This window comes from Podarcis liolepis, assembly GCF_965112155.1.
Source record: "Podarcis liolepis genome assembly, chromosome: 3".
Taxonomy (NCBI): domain Eukaryota; kingdom Metazoa; phylum Chordata; class Lepidosauria; order Squamata; family Lacertidae; genus Podarcis; species Podarcis liolepis.
In genome coordinates, this window is record NC_139557.1 from 4,797,753 (window position 1) to 4,822,760 (window position 25,008).

The window sequence follows — 25,008 nt, forward strand, 5'->3', positions numbered from 1 at the left end:
GGCATCAGTGGGCCTAGAGATAAGCATGTACGAAGACTTCTGAATTACATTTAGTTTGAAAGAGCACTTTGAGGACCAATCAGGTGATTCCGAAAAGAACTTCGGTGCAATCGGTTATTCTCCAGATCCACTTTAGCAGCATTACCTTCCTCAGATACTTTCCCTAATCAGTTGCTGCCACTCCTTCTCTACATTTCCAAGGAGACTTAGCCAGGACAGATGTGTTAATTCAAAGGTTTGTTGTCAGGTAAAGTAAAACTGATTATTTTCTATAGAACAATCAGACAGAAACCTGCAACTTTTACTTTGCAGACGCCATTACGTCTAGATGATCAACAGCAATTGAAAATGTAAGCCTATTTACAATAATACATGCTCACTAAGAATTGGGGGATGAGAATGTCACCTGCAGCCTCATACATTGTTGTTCGTGGGTTTGGGCAGGATATGAATTTAATAAATAAATAAATTTCAACTGTTCAGGTGTGTTTAGGCAGAACAAGGGCTGAGTTATGTGAACTTACTGTTTCCAGTATTCTGGTGTGTTTTGTGTACTTATGCCTTTCAAGGGATGGTTTTTAATGATAATTTTTAAAAATACATTAAAAATAAGAGGGAGGGGGGTTATATTTTCTTTTTTCAACCGGGGGTGTTAGTTTTGATACTGCACAAATGACTTCTCCTTGTTTATCACCTGAAGTCTGTATTGTCCGGAACATTTGCACATTTATACTGTATTAACAAATGTTGAAGGGAAACAAGAATAAAAGTTGAGAAATTTAAAATAAATATTCCAGCCAGCTGTGTATTTTGTCACTGAATCTGAAAGAAAAGAGAAGCCTCTTAGTGGAACTTATGGGAGAAATTGTTCCATGGGGTGGTTGGTTGGTGGGGAAGCAGCAAAGAACTCTGGCAAAATGGTGAGAATTGTCCTGGTAGCAAATTCACTTTCCATGGAAAGTGTCTTGTCTCTTTTCCTTGCAAATTAGGTAGGGGTGGGGGCGTTTCACTAGCAATGCCATGCCACTTTTAAAATTCATCTACAAAAAGTTCAGAGTCATTTTGCAAGAAACGCACTCTATCCGGTCCTAAGCATTTTTCCCCCATATAGAAGCACCTGCCACGATGCTAAAATTACACTGTAAGCATTGGTGCCAACTCCTAGGGGTCGAGGTCTCTTCCGTGCCCCCCCCGCCCCAACATATTGGAGGGGGGCAACTCTACGATCCGAGGAAATGCAAGAAGCAGAGGGGTGTCCCCCCCGACTTTTTTGCTGGGAGGGAGCGGGAAGCAGGCGGAGGAGGAGGGGCTGCGCAAAGCGCGCGCAAGGAAGGGCGCTCCATCTCGGCGCGTCGCCGGTCGCCGAGGAAACGCGCGCGTTGCCCGGCTGCGAACGGGGAAGGGAGCCGCCTGGCCGCCGAGGCTGGGCGCCATGAGCTCGCAGCCGGTGCAAGGGCTGCCCCTCCTGCCGGGCTCGTCGTTCCGGGACCCCACGGTGAGCACAGGCGCCCCGACGGCCCCGGAGCCGCGCTCCTTCCCCGGGACGCGGGGCGCAGAAAGCGCTACTGCCTGCGCCCCTCTCGCCCCGCGGAAGGAGGGTCTTTGCGGGGAGCGGGGGGGCTGAATGCCGGGCCCCAGGGCCGCATCGAGGTTGGATGGGGCCCTAAGCTACTGGAGGTAACGGGGTTCTTTATATGTCCAGCTGTCCTTTGTCAACAACCAATTGTCGTGTTTTTCTGTGTTGAATATAGTGGTACCTCTGGATACGAACGGGATCCGTTCCAGAGCCCCGTTCGCATCTTGAAGTAAACGTAAGACGCGTCTGCGCATGTGCGGGTGGTGTTTCACCACTTCTGCGCATGTGCGCGACATCATTTTGAGCACCTGCGCGAGCGGAGAAACCCGCAAGTAACGCGCGCTGTTACTTTTGGGTCACCGCGGAGCGCAACCCGAAAATATTCATCCCACTGCTACTTCAACCCGAGGTGTGACTCTGTATGCTTTATGGTAATTTATGGACCTAAAGGTAAAGGGACCCCTGACCATTAGGTCCAGTCGTGGAGGACTCTGGGGTTGCGGCGCTCATCTCGCTTTACTGGCCGAGGGGCCGGTATTTGTCCGCGGACAGCTTCTGGGTCATGTGGCCAGCATGACTAAGCCGCTTCTAGCGAACCAGAGCAGCGCACGGAAACACCGTTTACCTTCCTGCCGGAGCGGTACCTATTTATCTACTTGCACTTCGATGTGCTTTCGAACTGCTAGGTTGGCAGGAGCAGGGACCGAGCAATAGAAGCTCATCCCGTCACGGGGATTTGAACCGCTGACTTTCTGATTGACAAGCCCTAGGCTCAGTGGTGTACACCACAGCACAACCCGCACCCCCCTTAGCAAGTCTAAAGGTAAAGGTAAAGGGACCCCTGACCATTAGGTCCAGTCGCAGATGACTTGGGGGTTGCGGCGCTCATCTCGCTTTATTGGCTGAGGGAGCCGGCGTACAGCTTCCAGGTCATGTGGCCAGCATGACTAAGCCACTTCTGGCGAACCAGAGCAGGGCATGGAAACGCCGTTTACCTTCCTGCCAGAGTGGTATCTATTTATCTACTTGCACTTTGATGTGCTTTCGAACTTCTAGGTGGGCAGGAGCAGGGACCGAGCAACGGGAGTTCACCCCGTCGTAGGGATTTGAACCAAGTTCTCCACCGTCCCTGGAACAGGGCATCCAACCCTCTGCATATTCCACTCTCCTCTCTCCTCTATGCAAAGCCAGATATCCAGGCCTCTTCAGAAACATCCACCCTCCCCATGGATCCCTGACCAGAAAACCCAAAAGCATGTTTGTATTGTATTTCCTTCTCTCCCACTGGTCATGAATGTATCTATGTGCCAGGGTTGTTTGTTTGCAGTCTGCTCTGGGTTGCCTTAGGCAAGATAAAGTGACTAACAAATTGAATAAATAAAAATAATATAAGTAGTAGAGGAAGCCACACATTGGGACAGGGGGTGACATTCAGATTGTGGAAGAAGGAGGTTGAAGCGATTTAAAGTTTGAGAGGGAGAGGATTGTTTTTGTGTTTGGGAGAGTGGCATACCTTAGGGACAACTCCATATCCCTGGAATGGATCCCGATCATCCTTCGCTAAAGCGTTCAAAGGCACCTCCTATAAATAAGCAACTTCTCAAGACATCCAGCAGGTCTGCCTGGCATTTTTGAGGCGCAAAATCCTTTCCCCTGTCTCCTGGCTGCATGGCTGGGAACTGGAGAACTCATTCATCTCCCACAATTTCATGCCAAGGATCACGACGTGTGCTCTGACCCTATCCCACTACGCAGGGTGTTCCCGCCCCCAGCCACTGTACATGATGCACCTTTGCTCAGCAATGACAGTGATCTGCCCCGCATCCGACTCTTGGTTTTATTTCTTCCCATAGAAAACTGCCTTTCATCGCTCTCAGACCTTGGGTTACAAGAATGGCTTTGCATTTAAGCGGCTTCCAACCACAGGGATCGGTGGCCAACGGCTGCATGTCAACCAGTTGTCCCCAGCTGAACTGGATGAACTGGCCAACAAGAGACCCACTTTGACCTACGGCCAAGCCAAGCAAGCCCCACCTTCAGACTTCATCCCGGCCCACGTGGCTTTTGACAAAAAGGTACTGTTCAAAAACATCTCATTTCAGAAATGCCCAGTCCTGGAAAAGTGTCTATTGGGAAGCTGAGGAAACAATTGATTTTAGAAAACATTATTTTCAAATATGTCTTTGGCAAAAGACAACCAAAGCCTGGCTTGTCGAGTTGCAGCTCGGCATCCAAAGAAAAATCAGTCTCACACCATGATAGGTTCCGAAATATGGCTGCTCCTAGGGAAATATGGCAGCTCCTAGGGCTAATGCAGCACAGCTTTTATTGTGTGAAATGTGTGAAAGATACAAAATATACAAGTCAAGCAATTTGTTCTAGCCAGCAGATAAAGACCTTGGTACTAGACCATGCGAGCGATCAGGCCATGCTACGTTAGCCAATCATATGGGACAGCACGAGCTGTTCACGCGCTATTCATGCTCCAAGGATGCTTCTAGCTATGAGATCACCCTGTAACAATAAGAACTTTGCTCATGCTCTCATGTACAAGCAATCATTTTCCCACATGTCCTCTTTTCTTGTTTATATTGTTAGAGGAAAAAAGAGGGACCATTAGTACACTTCATTGCCTAAGCGTCTACACTTTGCAACATAAATTCCTCTTGTAACCCCTGTGGTGGGCCGTGGTCGGTACCACCATGCAGTGCATTGGGAAATCAAAGAGGGTATGCATTGAATGCAACAACACACCATAATAAAACCAACAATACATGCAATTACAATCAATAATACTTTTCTTAACCATAATCCATTAGGTAACCAAGAAGACAACCACTCCCATGGATCAAAACCTTCAGGTGGATTCAAAGGATTATGGGCTATCATTTGTTCCATATAATCAATAGTAGCAGAGATATTGGTCGATTGATCAGTTATATACATGCAGCAATGAGAATGAATTAAGGCACAAATTCCACCTTTAGAAGCAAGGATCACATCTAAAGCATAATGATGTTGAAGAACTACATTTCTTATTTCTGATATTTCTTTGTTAATCATTTTTAAAGCCAAAATGGTGGAATTAAACAAATTTTCTGTCCAGTTTGCAAATTTATGCAAATCACGGTAATTCATGGCTGCACCTAAAGAAGGCAGAAGGGACCTAGAAATGGCTGTCCCTGTATATTGAGAAATAGGTGATTGTACTTCCCTTCTGTTACGCAAACGGACCTCTGGGAGCTTATCTATTTTATACACCAAGGGTACCACTATGCCTAACGTGCAGGTACCAGAAAAGGCAGAGGGGATTTCTTTGTAGGCTTTTGTGCCACAGAGTAAAACCATAAATCAGATTGAAGCAAATATGCAGATTTACTGCTTTTTCTCATCCAGTTGAACCAAACATAAAAATCTCTACACGCAGCCTGTTGTTCATAAGTCATGTAGGTTGTGACATTATTAACTAAAACCTTTGGTCTGCCACTCATGGTTGTAACATTAAAAAAACAAGAAGATCCATTAATGTATTCATATGTCCAATTACAATATGGATAATGACCTAAAATTTTTTTGCTATTGTGATTAAAATGAAAACAATAAGACACTATTTCTGCAAGCAACAAAACACAGGTGATAAACTTATACGATTGTCCTTCATATTATTGCTCATCTTAAATGAAGCATTTACTAGAATGCTAGAATACCACCACCAAAAAAACCTCAAAGCTTCAAGAAGCTTTTAAAAATCATTTTTCTCAGCAGCTAAAAAAAGGCACTAGGCAAGCATAGTCCGCTTCAAGCATATTCCGCTTGCTGTAACTAAAAAGATTGCAACAAGGTCGAGAACAGAGCCCATTGTCTTCACGGGCCTTATTGCAACTTGCTTTCTGTCCAGGAACCATGCCAAAGCACAAAAATGAAACAACTGGAACACACTGAAATACCCTCACCCCCTCCCTTGCCAAGAGTCCACAATAGTTCCAAGACAGCCCTCTGTACATGCTCAGGGGAACACATCATAGGGCAGGACTCCTGAGGGAGGAGAAGAAAAAAAAAATATGGGGGGTAAAATCCAAGTGATGTCAATAAGGATGAGAATGGTAAATTAGTCCAATGGCCACTTCCAAGCAACCTGTGTGATATTTCGTGGCTCGATTATTGGCATGTAAAAACCACAATCCAGAAGAAGTCACACAACTATTTCTGCAGATACAGGAGCCCATTTGCTGTAAATAAGTCTGATGTATTGCTCCTTGTACTGCTTAGTCAAAAGTCCAAGCCCAATGAAGCATGATGATACAGATGGGATGGTTGCTATTAGGAGGCAGCAAAACTGTAATGATGTTTGGTGGTTGAAGTGGCTTCCCAGGGAAAAGGGGGGCCAATGCAGTAGGGATGAAGATGGCCTTTCAGCGTGCCAGGAAACACTGGAACAGCTGTGGAAGAGCCTCTTCCATTGCAGAGGTGACTGTGATCTTGTCTGCTGGATCCTTATGTCCTTTAAGGGCAGAAAACAGTGGAGACAGAGTGGAGGTGGGCAGGTCCAAATAACTCTTTATCCAATTCAGCTGTCCAAGAATTTGTTGTAAATCCACCAGTTTAAAATCAGGAAACTGTAGTTGAGGCGTGACTGGAATGGCTGCAGATGCTGTCAGCTTGTGTCCCAGGCACGTAATAGGTAAAGTCCGCTGGATTTTCTCCTTAGCCACTGTCAATCCAACAGGTTGTAGCCTTTGCAGGATTTTGGGACACGGCGGAGGACCAGGCCGTGGCTAGCAGGCCGTGGCTAGCAGTGCCCACTGACTGGCAGGCTTTAAGGATATCAGCAATGGCTATATTTGATGTTGCCATTAGAGGGCGCAGTGCTTGCTTACAGTCCTCATGATCAAACGCAAGCTGGCGTACAATCAGTTCTTGTGCTGCCAGGTCCTGAACTTGCCGCTTGAAGGTATTGTACAAGCGATCAACAAATTGTCCATAGGGCTTTGCAGGGTCCTGTCTGATGCTCCTCCATCGGCCATCTCGCTCATTCTTGTCATCAGGGACAGAGGCCAGAGCCTCTTGGGCTGAGGCTGTAGTGGCTGCCCAATACATAGGATCAAGGGCCAACTGTTGGGCAATAGGAAGAAAATTGCCTCCTCCCGTTAACCCATCGAGAACATCGGTTTGGGTCAGCATGACGGGGGCTGGGGGTGCAGGAGCAATCACAGGGAAGAGATTTGGAGTATCAGCATCAAAAGGCAACAACGGAGCAGTGGTACAAAGAGTCTCTTCTTGGAGAGGAATAGTAGGAGCGGTGCCAAATGCCTTGGGCGGAGGAGGTGGTGTGAGACTGATTTTTCTTTGATTGCAAGAGTTGCAAAAAGAGCAGGGAGCACTTACCGGAGGGATCCGTAGGAGGATGAGAGAGAGGCGCCTTTTTGCCCTGTCCGGGCGGAGATAAGTGCTGATAAGTCCGTAACGTAGTCCAGAATCACATTCACACGGGAGCTCTCACCGGGGATCCACTACGTGGATGAACGACGCGTCTGCAGCCCTTGCGGGGCGAGGTGAGAGCTGAACGTTGTACACACGGGAGCACTCACCAGGGATCCACTACGTGGATGAACGACGTGTAGGTGAGTGCTGAATAATGAAAAACAAACAGTCACACGGGAGCACTCACCAGGGATCCACTACGTGGATGAACGACGTGTAGGTGAGTGCTGAATAATGAAAAACAACGTGAAGCCCGAAGGCAGTCACACGGGGCACCAATTGTCGAGTTGCAGCTCGGCATCCAAAGAAAAATCAGTCTCACACCATGATAGGTTCCGAAATATGGCTGCTCCTAGGGAAATATGGCAGCTCCTAGGGCTAATGCAGCACAGCTTTTATTGTGTGAAATGTGTGAAAGATACAAAATATACAAGTCAAGCAATTTGTTCTAGCCAGCAGATAAAGACCTTGGTACTAGACCATGCGAGCGATCAGGCCATGCTACGTTAGCCAATCATATGGGACAGCACGAGCTGTTCACGCGCTATTCATGCTCCAAGGATGCTTCTAGCTATGAGATCACCCTGTAACAATAAGAACTTTGCTCATGCTCTCATGTACAAGCAATCATTTTCCCACACTGGCTAGAAAAAGAAATTCTTTGCTTAGAAACCATGCTGTTTCAGAGTTCTCCTAGAAGCTAGAAGGCTGCCAGTCCGAATAGTTGGAAGAGATTAATGATGGCAAGAGAACTGATGAGCTTATTCATGTTTCTGTTTTCAGAACTATGCTGTGTGGACTAATCTAGGTGTGCAGGTGTCAGAGTTTTGTGTCAGAACTGAGTCACAGCTGAATCCCAGTCCAGCGGAGGAGGAGAATTTAAAGTTTACTAAGGGCAAGTTCTTTCTGCCCATGTTTCCTTCCCCAAATCACCTCTTCCCAGCTGTTTTTTCTCTCTCAAGAGGACTCTATGCATTTAAAGCATGTGATGCCCCCCCAAAGTATCCCAGAAATTGTATTTTTTAATGGGTGCTGGGAATTTCAGCTCTGCGAGGGGTACACCGCAGTTCCCAGGCTTATTTGGAGAAATCAAGTGCTTTAAATCTATGGTGTGTAGTTAGCTTAAGTCTGGAATTAACCTCCACAGAGCAAAAAAAAAAAAAAAACAGCTGGTGAGAAAATGTGGTTTTCTTCACACCATGCAGATGATAAAATCACCGTATATGCGTTTATGAGAAAATCAGTACCTGTTTTCTGAGGTACTAATTTTTGATCAATATCTAGGTAGAATGCAAATTGGGATAGTCCATAGTATTAGGTGTTGTCTGAACAAACCACTTTAATAATATGAAAGTACAGGCATGCCTTCTCAGCAACAATTAAAGACTGATTAGATGTTTATTGTTGGTATCTAGCAGTTAATTTATTAAAACGTTTCTACACTTATAGACAACCTTTCTCATTAAACCTTAAGGCAGCTCATATCAATATAAACAATATAATTAATTCAGTATACCCAAAGAAGCTCATTCTCCAGGATCACCTGTGCTGAGGAAAGAAAATTCCTGTTTTTTCCCCTCCAAATTCCTCTTGGTCAAAAGACATTTTTTACCTCAGGGTCACATCTTAGGCCCACCTGACCTATTTTCATAGGACTAAGGGGAATGGAGACTATTGGACAGCTAGTTGCTGCCGTTGGTTTCATGTTGGATGGAGCTTTCCTCCTGTTTCCTGAGACACCATATCCTTTTATATCTCCTGGGTTTAGCATGTCCCCATGTGCTCCTGCTCTCACAAGATCCGCTCCCTACAAGAGAAGGACGCGCTGAATTTTTCAGCTTTCAAATTCCAGAAAACCAGGGTTGCTAAAATAGTTGTACCGTGACTTGGGAATCCAAAAGATATTTTGGTTACATTAATATGTTAGTTTTGTAAAATAATTTAGTTAAGGCAAAATGTGTGCAAAACTGCATAGAAATAAGTGCCAAATACTTGCAGTTATATCATGTATAAGAGCTTGGATGTTCCAACTCCTTTTGTGTGAGACAAGGGTTAAGATCTACCTCTGATAGAGAGCTTTGCCTTCCCCCTTTTCCTTTTCTTTTTTGGTTGTCTTCTTTTTACCTAGATTAGTTTGTTTTTTATTGTATTGTATGTTGAAAAGTTTCAGTATTTTTTTTCTTAAAAAAGATTGCCAAGTATTTGCAGTTATATTATATATTAATATTATTATTATTATTATTATTACTTATTTAGCATTACCTGGTATTCTGAGAAGGTAAAATTTAAATTCTTTGGTTTTCCCAAAGCAGTTTATGTTCTTCTCCATCAAATGTAGACTTACCAAGCTAAATGTTGTCCAAGCACAAAAATAATAGCAGACTCAAAAACATATTTTTAAGAACCTTCACTAAAGAAATTTGCAAAAATTAAGTTTCACCTCCTAAAACGACACATTCTTCTTCAAGGGTGTCTCTTGCGATTTTACCATGAAATAAATGCCTTGTGTCTCATGGGGCTCTTTTCCCTGCAGGTGCTGAAGTTTGACGGTTACTTTCAGGAAGATGTCCCCATATCTACAGAAGAGCATTTCCGCATCCGCCAAGTGGGCATTTATTATTACCTGGAAGACGATAGCATGTCTGTCATGGAGCCCATTGTGGAAAACTCTGGGATTCCCCAGGGCAAGTTCATCAAACGCCAACGTCTGCCCAAGAACGATCGTGGGGACCATTATCATTGGAAAGACCTGAACAGAGGAATCAACATCACTATCTATGGCAAGACCTTCCGGATCGTTGATTGTGATGCCTTCACCCAGGTACTGGCACCGGGGCCGCTCATTTCCAGAACTGACTGGGGGAAAAGTAGGAAATGAGTCAATTGCAGTACAGTGGTGCCTCGCAAGACGAAAAGAATCCGTTCTGTGATTCTCTTCGTCTAGCGTTTTTTTTGTCTTGCGAAGCAAGCCCATTGATGGATTAGCGGATTAGCGCTATTAGCGGCTTTTAGCAGCTTTTAGCGGCTTATCAGCTTATCGGATCAGCTGATAAGCGGCTTAGCGGCCTAGAAAAAGGGGGGGGGAGGGAAAAAACCCGCAGGAACTCGCAAGACATTTTCGTCTTGCGAAGCAAGCCCATAGGAGATTCGTTTTGCGAAGCACCTCCAAAACGGAAAACTCTTTCGTCTAGCGAGTTTTCCGTCTTGCGAGGCATTCGTCTTGCGGGGCACCACTGTATTGCAATAGACGTGTTACAAAACAGATAGAGAGGGAAACGTACATCTTTTGTCTCCCCTTTCAATTCATAGATTCTTTTTCACAGTTCATTTACATTTAGGGAGACACTTTTGTCACAGACATCTTACAGTTGGGGGGAAATTAGGGGGGGAGAGAGGTGGGGGGTTGTATTGTTCTTTCGTTCTGTTGCCTAGTGTTAGTAGTAGGGCAGGCAATGGCCAAACTTGGCCCTCCAGCTGGTTTGGGACTACAGTTCCCATCATGCCTGACCACTGGTCCTGTTAGCTAGGGATGATGGGAGTTGTAGTCCCAAAACAGCTGGAGGGCCAAGTTTGGCCATGCCTATGGTAGGGGGTTGGGTCAGCATCCCGTGAGTAGGTCCTTGTTTATATATATATATATATATAAAAAGAAAAAAGAAACACCCCCCAAAAACCAAGACACAGAAGAAAACAATGGCATGGCCCTCCTTCCTTATATCAAGGGCACTACAGATAAAATTAGCAAAATCCTCCATAAACACAATATCAAAACAGCCTTTTGCACCAACCAAAAAATAGCCAATATCCTCAGAAACCCCAAAGATAAAATCCAGTTGGAAAACCAAGGGGTCTATGAAATACCCTGCAAAGTCTGCCCAGCCACGTACATTGGACAAACAAACAGACGAATAAATGCACGTATCGCAGAACACAAGAATGCCGTCAAAAAAGAAGAAAAAACTTCCTCTCTTTTCCAACACATGAAAGAAACAGGACACGAAATTAATTTTGCAGATTCCAAATTGCTCTTTAACATGGAACATCACCACAAGAGAATAATCATGGAAGCCATCGAGATAGAGAAACACCCTCACAACATGAACAAGCGTGACGACACGTCCCGCCTGCCAGACATCTGGAAATTAGCCCTCCCCACAAAAACCGACACCAGAACCAGAGGCACACAGAACGCCATCACCAATCAACCACACCAGACCCAAACCCAGACCCTCTCCACAGATAAATTACAGACACCATCCAGTAGCCAAACCATAGTGGCACCTCCGGATGCTGCACCCCCCTGCTATCCCTACACAGATCTGGCTGGCACAGGGCACAAAACCACAGCTCGCCCCTATACACGAAGCCAAGCCAGAGCACAACTAAGTGCAGTACAGCCATCTTCTCAGAAAAACTCTTCACAAGCTCAAGAGGTCAAGACACGAAAGCTTTAGCAACTAATCCACACTTAATGACCCACCTAAGTGGTACTCAGAATATCACTCAAGAAATCACTCAAGATATCCCTCAAGTAATTAAGGAACAAAAGAAGAAAAGGCACACTAACCTGGGAACTTCCTCTCTGCCCAGAACGTTGGAGGCTATACACCACACCCCTCAACAGTATTTATAGGAACTCAAACACTGAGATCCTGCTCTGTTCCAGTAACAAGAAGCCGAAAGCACCAGCCTGAAGATGACGAGTGAGACCTCGTCGAAACGTCGCCTAGACACCCCAACTCTTACACGGGAAGACACCCGAAGACACCAAAACCTGCATTCCTGTACCCGTGAAAATCTACGAAAGCATATATATATATATATATATATATATATATATATATATATATATATATGTATGTATGTCGATATTGTGATAGATCAGGGGGTTCCTCAGCTTGGTTGATTGTGTTCTGTTGATTGCAATGTGGTTTGTTTGTTTGTTTGTATGTGTTTGGGGAGACAGGTTGTCGGGTCTGTTAAGCCACACTGATTTGTATGCTGTTGTCGTGTTGTGCTGTGTGATGAACAGGAACCACACCGGGGTGAAGTCATCCTCCTTTGTTTGTCCCTGTGCTAGTTTAAGTTTGTTGGTCAACTTTCCCATACATTTTGATACCAGTGGTCTGTCTGTGTTCACTCCTGATAGGTCCTTCCAGTGTCTAGTCATGATGTTTCTGGCTGGCGATATTAAGTGACCCATGACTTCCTTGTCTTGGATTAAATTGCCCCTTGGATGGAGATTTTGTAAATCGAAGCCCCTTTGCTGTTCTGCAGTTCCTTGCTGTCTTTAGCCTGGTATTAATGACATGGCTGTCTTTTCCTAGACTTTTCTGGAGAGCCAGGGAATAGAACTGAACCCTCCGGAGAGAATGATTTTTGACCCTTACACAGAGCTGCGTAAGATGCCTCTGCGCACATATGTCACACCCTCAGATTTCGACCAACTCAAGCAGTTTTTGGCCTTTGACAAGAAGGTGAGTCTCTGGCTTGTTCTATTTCAGATTCTTTCTCACACACCTTTCTATATAATGATGTTGATGATGATTAATACTACTACTACTACTACTAGTAGTAGTAGTAATAGTAATAATACACCCTAAATTCAAAGCAGCAAACTAGCCTCCTATGATAAAATCAAGAAAATAGCAATCAATAAAACATGTAAGTAAACAAAACAATTAAAACAGGAGAAGATTAAACACTATAAAGGCAGTCTGAATAATAATTAGAATTATAATAATGTGCCTGTATGAAACAGAGACTCTGCTTCTTTCTTTCTTTCTTTCTTTCTTTCTTTCTTTCTTTCTTTCTTTCTCCCTTTCTCCTTTCCTCCCTCTCTCCCTTCCTTTATTTAGAACTTGGGCTTATTACTGGCATTCTCATATGATTTACACAGCTGCCTTGTACTAAGTGAGACCATCTAAATTCAGCCTGTTTTAAACAGATTCTTATATGCATGTAGTTTTAATTCTATTCATGTTTAATTGTGTTTTAATTGTTGTTTTCCCTGTGTTTTTAGCAATACTTGGTTTTTATCTGTAAGCTGGCTTTGAGCCCCGCCAGGGGAAAAGCTGGGGTACAAATAAATTCTTCTTCTTCTTCTTCTTCATCATCATCATCATCATCATCATCATCAAAGACTGCCTCCTCTGACTGCATCTTTTTCTTAGGGCCATTTTCAGCGGAGGCTGAGATTCAGTGGGGCTGGGCAAAGTCTGTTCTCTCTCACCCTGAGTTCTGGCCCCTCCCGTGCCTTACAGGTCCTTCGCTTCTATGCCATGTGGGATGATACTGAGAGCATGTTTGGCGAGAACCGGCGTTTCATCATCCACTACTACTTGGCAGACGACACCGTGGAGGTCCGGGAGGTGCATGAGCGGAATGACGGCAGAGACCCCTTCCCTGTGCTGATAAGACGCCAGCACCTGCCCAAAAAGCTTGCAGAGAAGAAAGGTAAAGGCCACCTGTGCTTTATCTTTTAGGGTTGATGTGTAAAAGGAATACCTAACTGGAAAAATTGGTGTGCAGAAGGTATGTGTGCAAGCAAGAGTATTTGGGTGCAGTGTGAATCCCATTAACATTTTGTATACCAGGAACGCATTCACTGCTATTTTTCTAGAAAAGGAGGTGCTGGAACTTCTCCTTTGTTCTCTTAGAATGGCAATGGTGCTGGAACTGAGCTCTGGTTAGCTCCGGCTGGAAAACAGCCCTGAAGGCATTAATATGGGAAAGTGGGAGCTTGATCTATGGCGGGCAGTAGCCAGGATGAGAAGTGTGTGTGAGGCTGGGATGTGGTAGACAGATGTGGTAGAATTAGACAGGTCTTCTAGCATGCTAAGAATCATAGAATCATAGAATCATAGAGTTGGAAGAGACCACAAGGGCCATCGAGTCCAACCCCCTGCCAAGCAGGAAACACCATCAGAGCACTCCTGACATCTGCTTAAAGACCTCCAAAGAAGGAGACTCCACCACACTCCTTGGCAGCAAATTCCACTGTCGAACAGCTCTTACTGTCAGGAAGTTCTTCCTAATGTTTAGGTGGAATCTTCTTTCTTGTAGTTTGAATCCATTGCTCCGTGTCCGCTTCTCTGGAGCAGCAGAAAACAACCTTTCTCCCTCCTCTATGTGACATCCTTTTATATATTTGAACATGGCTATCATATCACCCCTTAACCTCCTCTTCTCCAGGCTAAACATGCCCAGCTCCCTTAGCCGATGGGGTTAAAGCAGTTATCCACCATACCAGTTAAATGCCCTGTTCGGATCACATTGCTGTCTAAAGTCCTAAACATACTCTTGTCTTTCCGAATGATGCTTGCTGCATTTTCTTTAGTTTTCTAAATATTGCCTGATGATACATTCTGAGATCCTTTGGAAATTACTTCCAGAGTTTAAGCATGGTCAGTTTTGATCAATTTAAAATTGCTTGTCCCATTTAAATTGCTGAGTACAGGCTTCAGTGTTATCGTCATTGCAACTGTTTGTCCCCGGAGATAGTTTGTACTTTTTTCGACAGCCGAATACTCTCCTTCCTTAGGAGTAATCAGAGACAGGACACATCTAACCCTCTTTCTTCCGCTAGGACCCTTCCCAACTTGTGTGCTGGAGATCTCTGATCAGGAGGTCCTGGAATGGTTCACGGCTAAAGATTTTGCCGTAGGCAAATCCACTACGCTCCTTGGGCGCTCTTTTTTCATCTATGATTGTGATGAGTTCACGCGGCAGTTTTATCAGGATAAGTTTGGCATCACTGACTTCCATCCAGTCGATGTAAGGAAGCCACCTCCAGAGGAAATCAAGCAGGTAATGGCGGGGAGCAGGAAGGGGGAAGATGGAAGAGCGATCGGGGTTTGACTCAAGGCTAAGGCTCCAGTCCCTGCCCTGCTTGCTTGCAAGGAAACCGAACTGAGTAAGGGGCCACCTTTGAAGGTGACTTGGAAACTGCAATTAATCCAGAATGCGGCAGCTAGACTGGGGACTGGGAGTGGCCGCCGGGACCACATAACACCAGTCCTGAGAGATCTGCATTGGCTCCCAGTACGTTTCTGAGCACAATTCAAAGTGTTGGTGCTTTAAAGCCCTAAACGGCCTTGGTCCAGTATACCTGAAGGAGTGTCTCCACCCCCATCGTTCTGCCCAGACACTGAGGTCCAGCGCTGAGGGCCTTCTGGTGGTTCCCTCATTGCGAGAAGTGAGGCTACAGGGAACCAGACAGAGGGCCTTCTCGGTAGTGGCACCCACCCTGTGGAACACCCTCCCTTCAGATGTCAAGGAAATAAGTAGTTATCCTATTTTTAAAAGACATCTGAAGGCAACCCTGTTTGGGGAAGTTTTTTAAATATTTAATGCTGTATTGTTTTTAACACGTGATTGGGAGCCGCCCAGAGTTATAAATAATAATAATAATAATAATAATAATAATAATAATAATAATAATAATTATTATTATTATTATTATTATTACATGCAAACACCTCTCTGCTTATGGAGTCTTGGCAAGCCACAGCAACCATTCCTAGAGCATTCTGGTCCTTTTTTTAGTGGTTAGCTTAGCATTAGCTCTGCAGCCAAATGATTATGCATCTTTCCCCCATCAATGTTGAACCATATGTAGGTTCAAGATGGAGCCTCACAGGGGCTCTGTTAAGGCTGCGCGCCAGAGAGACATCCTCACTTCCCCCCTCCCCAATTCAATTGGACAAACTGCATTTTCACGTTAAGTTGGAGGGCAGCTACCTCTAATGAGTCTCGAATTCCAAAAATGGGATACTGACTGACAGCTGTTGGGAGATCATCCGCTGTCATTAGCTCCCCTCAATAAAACTCAGCTCTCCAAGACAGACAGGGAGCGATCAGTTCTACAAAGGATGGTCTGGCAACTGACATAACACCAGAGATCTGACACCAGCAGAAACTTGGGGATGAAGTTAGCTGGAACGCGTCAGAGGGTATTGGCAGAGGACTGTCCCGTCCGTCCCCCCCTTCATCTCTGCTGTAATGGAAGATAATGGTGATACAACAGAAGGTGCAAAGTGAATGAAGTCCACAGCATTGCATTATAATTCATTATTTGTGGCTTCTTTCCTCTGCAGGAAATCCCTCCATACAACGGTTTTGGTTTCCTTGAAGACTCTCTCCAAAACTGCTTCAGTCTGATTCCTCAAGCGCCCAAGAAGAACGTTCTCAAGATGCTAGAGAACGACCGCAAAGTGTTGCGCTACGCAGTTAGGATGGTGAGATGTACTGATGTGCTTTCTGGAGGGAAGGATGGGTTTTGGAGATTGGGTGTTCTCATCTCTAAGGGCAATCTTTCAAACCCCCAAATGATTGGATTTTTGTGTAGCATGGAAGATTACTCCAAAAGTAGGAGTGCCTAGGCAGGGGCAAGTCCTAAATGAGGCATCGGGGACACTGCTTCACCTGGCCTGCTGCTGCTCGCTGGCTGGCTGGGGCAGAAGGGAACAGGCAGGTCACTGTGCCAGCCTGGAGCTGGCTCTGTGATCTGTCCCAGATTGGGCCTGATGCCAACAAGTGAGGGCAGTGCCCTGGCTCAGGACCCAGTAGATCAGAAGCCAGCTCAACCTCTGCCCAGCCTGGAATGCTCTGCCACACACAGGGATCCCTTCAGCAGGTGGAACAGGGAGGTCTGCGCCAGCAGAGCGATGTTGGCATTACTCTGCAAGCAGAGTCCGTCAGGGCTGCATGGAGGGACATGTACCCTGCTGCCCAGTCTTGATGCAGACAGCATTTGGTTTGCAGCATCCATTGATCAATCTACTCATTAAGGCTTGCCGTCCTAATGTTAACCCTTTTCATGATGCGTTCAACATCTCAGGGTATCGGTTTAGTGATGTTATTTCTTCATCAATGTACATGGCATTTAAAGCCATTGCAAAAAAGCAAAATTCCCTGTGCTGAGGAGTTTTAATCTGCAGCATTACAGTGAGGAGGCACTGAAGGAAGGAAAAGAGTAGCAGAGGCTGTGATAAAAGGTGGCACATATTCCTGCTGTATTGCCTTAGTAATGTCTCCCATTTTCCTCAACCTTCTCAGCAAAGTCAAGCATCAGAACTACAAACCGTTAACAAATAACAGATATGACAGTGGTTGAATTTACAAATGGTGACCCTGTTTTCTACAGGAACAGGCTGTGAGAAATGTGCCCTGTCACATCCTTTAGAGCCATGGTTCCCACAGGGGGGCAATTCAAGAATGAGTTATTAACAGTGAATGGCCTTTTAGACTTTCTCCACGTAAATAGAAGATCACTTTTTGAATAACAAGAATTATATGTCACAGGGAGGGGGTCATCAGGATTTTAGAGGTGCTTAGGTGGGGCAGGGACGCGGGTGGCGCTGTGGGTAAAACCTCAGCGCCTAGGACTTGCCGATCGCATGGTCGGCGGTTCGAATCCCCGCGGCAGGGTGCGCTCCCGTCGTTCGGTCCCAGCGCCTGCCAACCTAGCAGTTCGAAAGCACCCCCGGGTGCAAGTAGATAAAGAGGGACCGCTTACCAGCGGGAAGGTAAACGACATTCCGTGTGCTGCGCTGGCTCACCGGAGCAGCTTTGTCACGCTGGCCACGTGACCCGGAAGTGTCTGCGGACAGCGCTGGCTCCCGGCCTATAGAGTGAGATGAGCGCACGGTTAGGATATTTCCGTTCCACCTTAAAAGGGAGCAGGCTTTGTAAGTTACAGAGTCTGCGCATGTCCTGTTTCACAGGATGTTTATGTTCTGATATTCCTTTCGTTTTTGCCAGTTGGTCAGAGACGCTGACTGAGTATGGACGTGTTTTCTTTTGTTCTGTTCAACACTAAATAAAGTCTGTAAATTATGCTCTTCTGCGGTGCAAGCTTTTGGCTGTGTTTCTGCTGATAAACATTGTGCACAAGCCTGGAATGTGGCTAGGAATTTCCAAAGGCTTCGTGCCGCTAACTGCTGGATCTGCTTGACTACGGGAGGCCGATGGATCGTCCGAACTCCGGCTTGGGGGCCATGATGGACGTTATCTCCCTGGCAGTTTCCCAACAACAAGGTTTCGGGCCCAGATTCACAGCACCTACAGGAGAGTAAAAGCTGCAACAGACTGCGTTTGAGGTACGTTGGGGGAAAAGCGAAAGGAAGGGACGCTTTTCTGTTTTACCTCGGCAAGGAGCCTTTGATCTCCGGCAAGGCTTAATTGGCCTGGGAGCTGCGCCAAAGTGGCTTCGTGATTAATGGCTGCCAAGATAACGAGTCTCTGAAGTAAATAAGGGCTCACGGCTCAAATAAAAAGCTGGAATGGAGTTTTTCCAAGCTTCTGGAGATGCTCAGTGCCCTAAGTTGGATGGGCAGAATTATGAAACCTGGGCAAAATGGTGTGAGAGTTTGCTGCGTCAGTTTGGGGTATGGCATACTGTATTTGAGCCCCCCCCCCAGTTCCTCTGACAGAGAGATGGAAAGCCCATGATTCGAAAGCGATAGACGTAATAGTCTTATCCGTATCTCTTGAGGAAATTAAGACGCTGGCTGGCAACACCACTGCACGTGGAATGTGGAATGCTTTGTTGAAAGCTCACAAGCCAATAATCCCAGCCCAGAGTTTGACTGCATCGGAGGTCCTAGCTGTTTCCCAGAATGCGAGTGAATGCAGGGATGCTGAGGGCACCGGTTGCAAGCTGCAGGGGGAGCTGACCGTCACGTCATCCCAGGCAGCATACCAGCCTCCAGGGGGAGCCAAGGAGTCGGCAGCTGAGAGCTCTGTTTCTCGTGAGAACCAAGGCCATCGCCTTTGCAGAGGCCGGAAAGGCAAAGGTAAACAGAGCCAGACGCAGGCGCCTGCAGATGGTCAGGAGCAGAGGGAGGGTGAAGAGCCCGCGCCAGGGAAAAACAAAGCGTTGTTTGCTGGCACAGCTTCACCAAAGGCTAAAGGCACGTCTGCTGACCAGAAGCAGGGGGGCAAGCTGCAAAAGCCCACGCCAGTGGAAAGCAAGGTTTTGCTTGCTGGCACAGCTTCACCAAAGGCTAAAGGCAAGTCTGCTGGCCAGGAGCAGGGGGGCAAGCTGCAGAAGCCCACACCGGTGGAAAGCAAGGGTTTGCTTGCTGGGAGGACTGCTCCAACAGCCAAAGGCAGCTTTGTTGTTGATTCAGGCTGTACGCGCCACATTTCGAAGGATCGCCATCTCTTTATCTCCTTCAAGCCTCAGGAAGGTGAGATCCACCTGGCTGATGGAAGGACGTTGCAAATTGCTGGAGAAGGGACTGTGAAACTTGCAAGTCTGCACACTACCATCAGTAATGTACTTTTTGTTCCAGGAGCGGCGAGCAACTTGTTGAGCGTCCCACAGCTTACTGGGCGTGGTTTTCAGATTTCCTTCAAGAGGAGCGTCTGTGTCATCAGTAAAGGCAAAGAGGACTATTTGCATGCAAAGTTTATGGATGGTTTATTCCATATAACTTATGATGACACTGTTGCTGTATCTAATGCTGATTCTTGTTGTGTTGCACAAACTAACAAAGTTCTTCATGCAGGTTGCATTCACGATGCGCATCGAAGATTTGGTCACCTCTCTTGGAAGGCACTGGCCAAGATGCCAGAGGTGGTTGAGGGTTTGAACATCAAACCCTGTAAATTTCACATGAAATGTGTATCTTGTGCAGAGAACAAGGTGAAGGTTGCTCCAAAAGGCAAGGAGTCTAGCAGGCAGGCTTCCAAACCCTACCAGCTAGTGCATGCAGACCTGGTTGGGCCACTTGCGCCCTCTTTAGGGGGAGCAAGGTACTTTATGATTCTGATTGATTCTTTTTCTAGGTACATTCATGTGTATTTGCTCGAACAGAAATCGCAAGCGTTTCCGAAGTTTAAGGCATTCTGTGCTTGGTTGGAGAATGTGCACGGTAAACGTATTTCCTGTTTGTTTACTGATCGGGGCGGGGAGTTTACTTCTCAGCAGTTTGAAGCTTTCCTGACTGAGAAGGGAATCCAGCATGACATGTCAACGCCCAGATCGCCATGGATGAATGGTCTTGCGGAGAGAGCAAATCAGACATTGCTGCAAGGAATCAAAACCTTGTTGCATGATGCCAATCTCCCTGATAAGTTTTGGGGGGAGGCTTTGGGGAATTTGGTTTACAGTTTTAATCGCAGATTGTCGTCACCCATTGGTTGTACCCCCTATGAGAAGATGTTTGGCAAGAAACCCAACACCAAGCACATGAGAATCTTTGGTTCTGACATGTGGGTACGCACACAACAAACCAACAAGCTTGGGAAGCGTGGGGCACATGGTTTGTTCATGGGGTACGAAAAGGGTGCATACAGGGTATGGATGACTAACTCTAAGTCCATTAAGTTCACAAGGAGTGTTGAGTACAATCCTAAGTGGGGGGAAAATGTGGGAATTTTCCAGAGTTACCCAGAGGAGGATGAAGGTGATGTCAAGCAAGCAGCTAAAGATGAGAAAGCTGCTGCTGCTGATGATGATGATGAGGATGATGATGAGGATGATGATGATGATGATGATCAGAGTTCGGATTCCAGTTCAGTGGGCGGCGCTGCTGCTGGTGTCAGTGACAGTGATGACACAGCAGACTACCAGAGCGCAAAAGCCTCAGTCAGACCATCTGATGCGTCTGACAATGAACTGGAAGAACCACTGTTCACCATTGGTCATTTTTCTCCTAAGAAAGAGGAGATGAGTCCAGAAGACTTGCATCTAGTACGCAGATCTGAAAGGGCGACCAAAGGCAGACCTCCAAAGAGGTATGCTGATGAGTTTGCTAAGACAGCAACTGCTGTTCTTAGTAGCTCAGAGAAGGTATGGGAACCTTCAAGCTTCAAAGAGGTTCAGGAGTTAACCTCTAAAGATGCTGAGCCTTGGCTTAATGCCATGAAGGCTGAAGTTGATTCCTTGAACAGGAACCAAACTTGGGAACTGGTACCGGTAGTCCCAGGAATGAGACTGGTTGGCAGCAAATGGGTCTTCAAGGCCAAGACAGACCAGAATGGCAAGGTAGTCAGACACAAAGCCAGATTGGTTGCCAGAGGTTTTTCACAGGTACCAGGACAGGATTACCACGAGACCTACTCACCCACAGTCAAATATGAGAGCATTCGGCTGATGCTCAAGATCGCTGCGGAGGAGAAACTGCATGTTTCCCATCATGACATTAATACAGCTTTTTTGTACGGGATTTTGACTGAGGAGCTGTTCATGCTTCCACCTGATGGGATGGAGATACAGAAGGGAATGGTCTGTAAACTGCGGAAATCCTTATATGGTCTCAAGCAGAGTGCCAGGTGTTGGAACACAAAACTCACTGAGACATTGCTTTCTCTAGGTTTTCACCAGGGCAAAGCTGATCCATGTGTGTTTGTCAAGGAGGAGGGGCAAAACAAACTGTATTGTTTATGTTTTGTTGATGATCTTCTGATGTTTTGGAAGAATCAGGCTTTTTATCAAAGCACCCTAGCTCAGCTGAAGGAGCACTTTGACATGAAGGATCTTGGTGAGGTATCCAACTATCTTTCTCTGCAGGTGGAGAGGGACCAAGCAGGTAATTTTCTGGTACACCAAACACAGAAAATTGCTGATGTATTAACCAGGTTGAATTTGGTTGATGCAAACCCAGCAGACACACCGATGGTGACAGGTTACCAGGTAGACAGTACTGCTGAAGCGTTTTCTGACACAACGCTGTACAGATGCATTCTAGGCAAGCTGAATTTCATTGCCAGATGTTCAAGACCTGACATAGCTGTAAGCTGTAATCTGCTTAGCAGACATGCCAACAATCCTACGATTCAGGATTGGAAAGCTCTGAAGCGCATAGCTCGCTATTTGAAAGGGACTATGCACTACAGGCTGAGGTTCACCAGTCAGAAGACTGGAGGTCTTGAAATCTTTGCAGATGCAAGTTTTGGAAGTGACACCACGGATGGTACAAGCACTTCTGGTGTGTGCTACATGTACAACCACTGCCTGTTTGACTGGTTGTGCAAGAAGCAGACAACAGTGAGCCTAAGTTCCTGTGAAGCAGAACTCAATGCTCTGTCATTTTCACTCATGGATTGTGAATGGTCGATGCAACTGTTTAAGGACATCGGGGTTTCTGTGAAATGTCCTATACAAGTGTATCAAGACAATAGATCTTGTTTGGTTTTGCTGAACTCGGAGAGTTGCAAGCAGAGAACCAAGTACTTGCAGATTAAACTACATCGTGCAAGAGAGTGTATTCAGAAAGGACTGATTCAGGTGTCCTACATGCCAGGAAATGAAATTCCTGCTGATCTGTTGTCTAAGGTTGTTAACAGAGAACAACATAAGGTTTATGTACAAAGGTTGCAATTGAGTGAACCACAGGTACAACAGGTTACACGGAAAGGGGGAGGATGTTAGGATATTTCCGTTCCACCTTAAAAGGGAGCAGGCTTTGTAAGTTACAGAGTCTGCGCATGTCCTGTTTCACAGGATGTTTATGTTCTGATATTCCTTTCGTTTTTGCGAGTTGGTCAGAGACGCTGACTGAGTATGGACGTGTTTTCTTTTGTTCTGTTCAACACTAAATAAAGTCTGTAAATTATGCTCTTCTGTGGTGCAAGCTTTTGGCTGTGTTTCTGCTGATAAACATTGTGCACAAGCCTGGAATGTGGCTAGGAATTTCCAAAGGCTTCGTGCCGCTAACTGCTGGATCTGCTTGACTACGGGAGGCCGATGGATCGTCCGAACTCCGGCTTGGGGGCCATGATGGACGTTATCTCCCTGGCAGTTTCCCAACACGCACAACCCTAGAGTCTGTCAAGACTGGCCCATACGGGCAGGGGTACCTTTACCTTTACCTTTAGGTGGGGCATGGCAAAAAGAAAGGGTTGGGAACCACTGCTTCAGAAGCTTCTTAAGAGCCTTTCTGAGTTCTTAGCTTATTGGAAGCCGATTTCTAGCCAGCTCAGTTGTTTTCTGTCTGACAGAAGCGAACAGGGTGGTGGCGCTGTGCTATATACCAGGATGGAGAGACAGACGGGATGTGGTGGGGGTGGCAGCGCAGTTGGGGGGCAGTCAGGTGCAAGGTGCCATCCCAGCTGCACTGCCTGTTGCTGCTCCCAGTGCAGTGACCTCTGTATGTAATCTCTGCAGGAATCGCCCAATCCTGAAGACAGTAAGCGTCATTTTGTGCTCTCCTATTGCCTCGCCACCGACATGATGAGCATCTATGAACGACCTATGCGCAATTCAGGAAGAATTGGAGGCAAATTCCTAGCCAAGACCAGGGTGTGCAAGCCAGGGTCCACTACAGACATTCCTGTTTACTATGAGCCAGCTGACTTCACCATTGGAGCCATGGTGGAAGGTGAGTAGAAGACAGCAAGTAAGCAAATTGGACGCTCTTACGTCAAAGTGCAAGTAGAGAAATAGGTACCGCTGCGGTGGGAAGGTTAATGGTGTTTCTGTGCGCTGCTCTGCTTCGCCAGAAGCGGCTTAGTCATGCTGGCCACATGACCCGGAAGCTGTACACCGGCTCCCTCGGCCAATAAAGCGAGATGAGCGCCGCAACCCCAGAGTCGGCCACAACTGGACCTAATGGACCTTTACCTTATGTAGAAAACAGTAATGTTGCTGGTTTTTTCTCTGTTAGCTATCCAGAGTGTAGTCTGCCTTTGCTATTGTGCTGGTCAATATCTTGGCATGCAGTTGAATAATAAATCTTGAAGTCATAATAGACCATTTAGAAACGTTTTGTCCAATTTCCCTTGCATTTGTGAGGCACAATGTTTAAACCCAACTAGCTCAGAACTGACAAGTTCTTTAAGGTCTCTGACCTCCAGATCCCTTTTGCATTACTCTCTACATTGTAGGGAGAACAAAGCAATAAGGAATTGAGACGGAAGCAGAAAATGCTGCCAGTCCATCCTTTGTTTTATCTCAGCAGAGGACGTGCCAGAGAGCTGTAGAATTGGGCACCATTCTTCTCTCTGGTGATTGTAGGCATGGAAGGTTCTGTTCTGAGTTTTGCTCTGGCCACTTTGCAGAGCGAAGGAGACTGCCGAGGTGCAGGATCGGATGAAAACTTTGGCACCTTGGACTGGACACTTATTCTTCAAAGAAAGTGCTCGATCGTCTGTGCAGCTTGTGCTTAATGGTGAACACTGGTTTACTTTTCTTTCATTCCAGTGTTCAGCCACAGGTTCATCATCGTAGATGCTGATTCATTTGTCCTGAAGTATATGGAAGGCAATTTGGAGAGTTTCCCACCAGCAGTTGTGCAGTCCATGAGGGATCACTTCGCACCTCGCCAGGCAGCAGCTGAGGCAGTAAAGAGGTGGGCTTTTAAAGAAAACCCATGCAAACGTTTCTCCAGACATCATTAGATTCTTCTTGGGAAGCTTCATTCCATGCTTCTTAGCGTGACGCTATCCATGCCCAACCTAGGGCCATTATATGCATTGTGCAGGCTAAGGTCCCCGCCTTACATTATCACCACGGGGAGGGAATCATTGTAGCAGTCCCTTGGACACTATGGAAGTACCATGAAAATCCTCAGGGAGCCTCTGCTACTCTTCCTTTACTAGCTGTTGGGGAGTAAGAGTGGGAGAGAGCTTTTTCATTCATGGCCCGTCTTGTAGGCATCCAAGTGGTTGCTGTGGGAAATGGGGTGCTAGTCTAGGTGGGCATTTTGCCTGATTCACTAGGGCATTTAAAATGAATCACAGAACAGTCCAACCCCTGAGGGAGTCCATTCCACTTCATACGCTTACGTTAGTTTCCCATCAATTCTAATCATGTCCATTCAAACAATTCCAGGGTGTGCGTGTCTTATTTTGAAGACTCTTAAAGGGTGCATGCTAAACCTTTCTACCCTAATGGTGAGGGGTTTTCCTTTTTTACATGCAGGGTGCTATTTGCATAGCTGTCAACTTTCCCTTTTTCTTGCGAGGAATCCTATTCGGAATAAGGGAATTTCCCGTAAAAA

General features: G+C 46.1%; 1 protein-coding gene across 1 annotated transcript in view; it reads left to right on the forward strand.

Annotated features, from left to right (window-relative positions):
- Positions 1-1,344: 1,344 nt before the first annotated feature.
- Positions 1,345-25,008, forward strand: part of EFHC1 (EF-hand domain containing 1) — a 28,536-nt gene continuing 4,872 nt past the window's right edge. Inside the window, exons 1-9 of the mRNA XM_083495170.1 lie at positions 1,345-1,495; positions 3,430-3,651; positions 9,591-9,878; positions 12,385-12,534; positions 13,321-13,513; positions 14,646-14,866; positions 16,156-16,296; positions 23,175-23,388; positions 24,210-24,357. Coding sequence (XP_083351296.1) covers positions 1,433-1,495; positions 3,430-3,651; positions 9,591-9,878; positions 12,385-12,534; positions 13,321-13,513; positions 14,646-14,866; positions 16,156-16,296; positions 23,175-23,388; positions 24,210-24,357 — 1,640 coding nt within the window. The 5' untranslated portion in view covers positions 1,345-1,432. The remainder of the gene's footprint in view (positions 1,496-3,429; positions 3,652-9,590; positions 9,879-12,384; positions 12,535-13,320; positions 13,514-14,645; positions 14,867-16,155; positions 16,297-23,174; positions 23,389-24,209; positions 24,358-25,008) is intronic.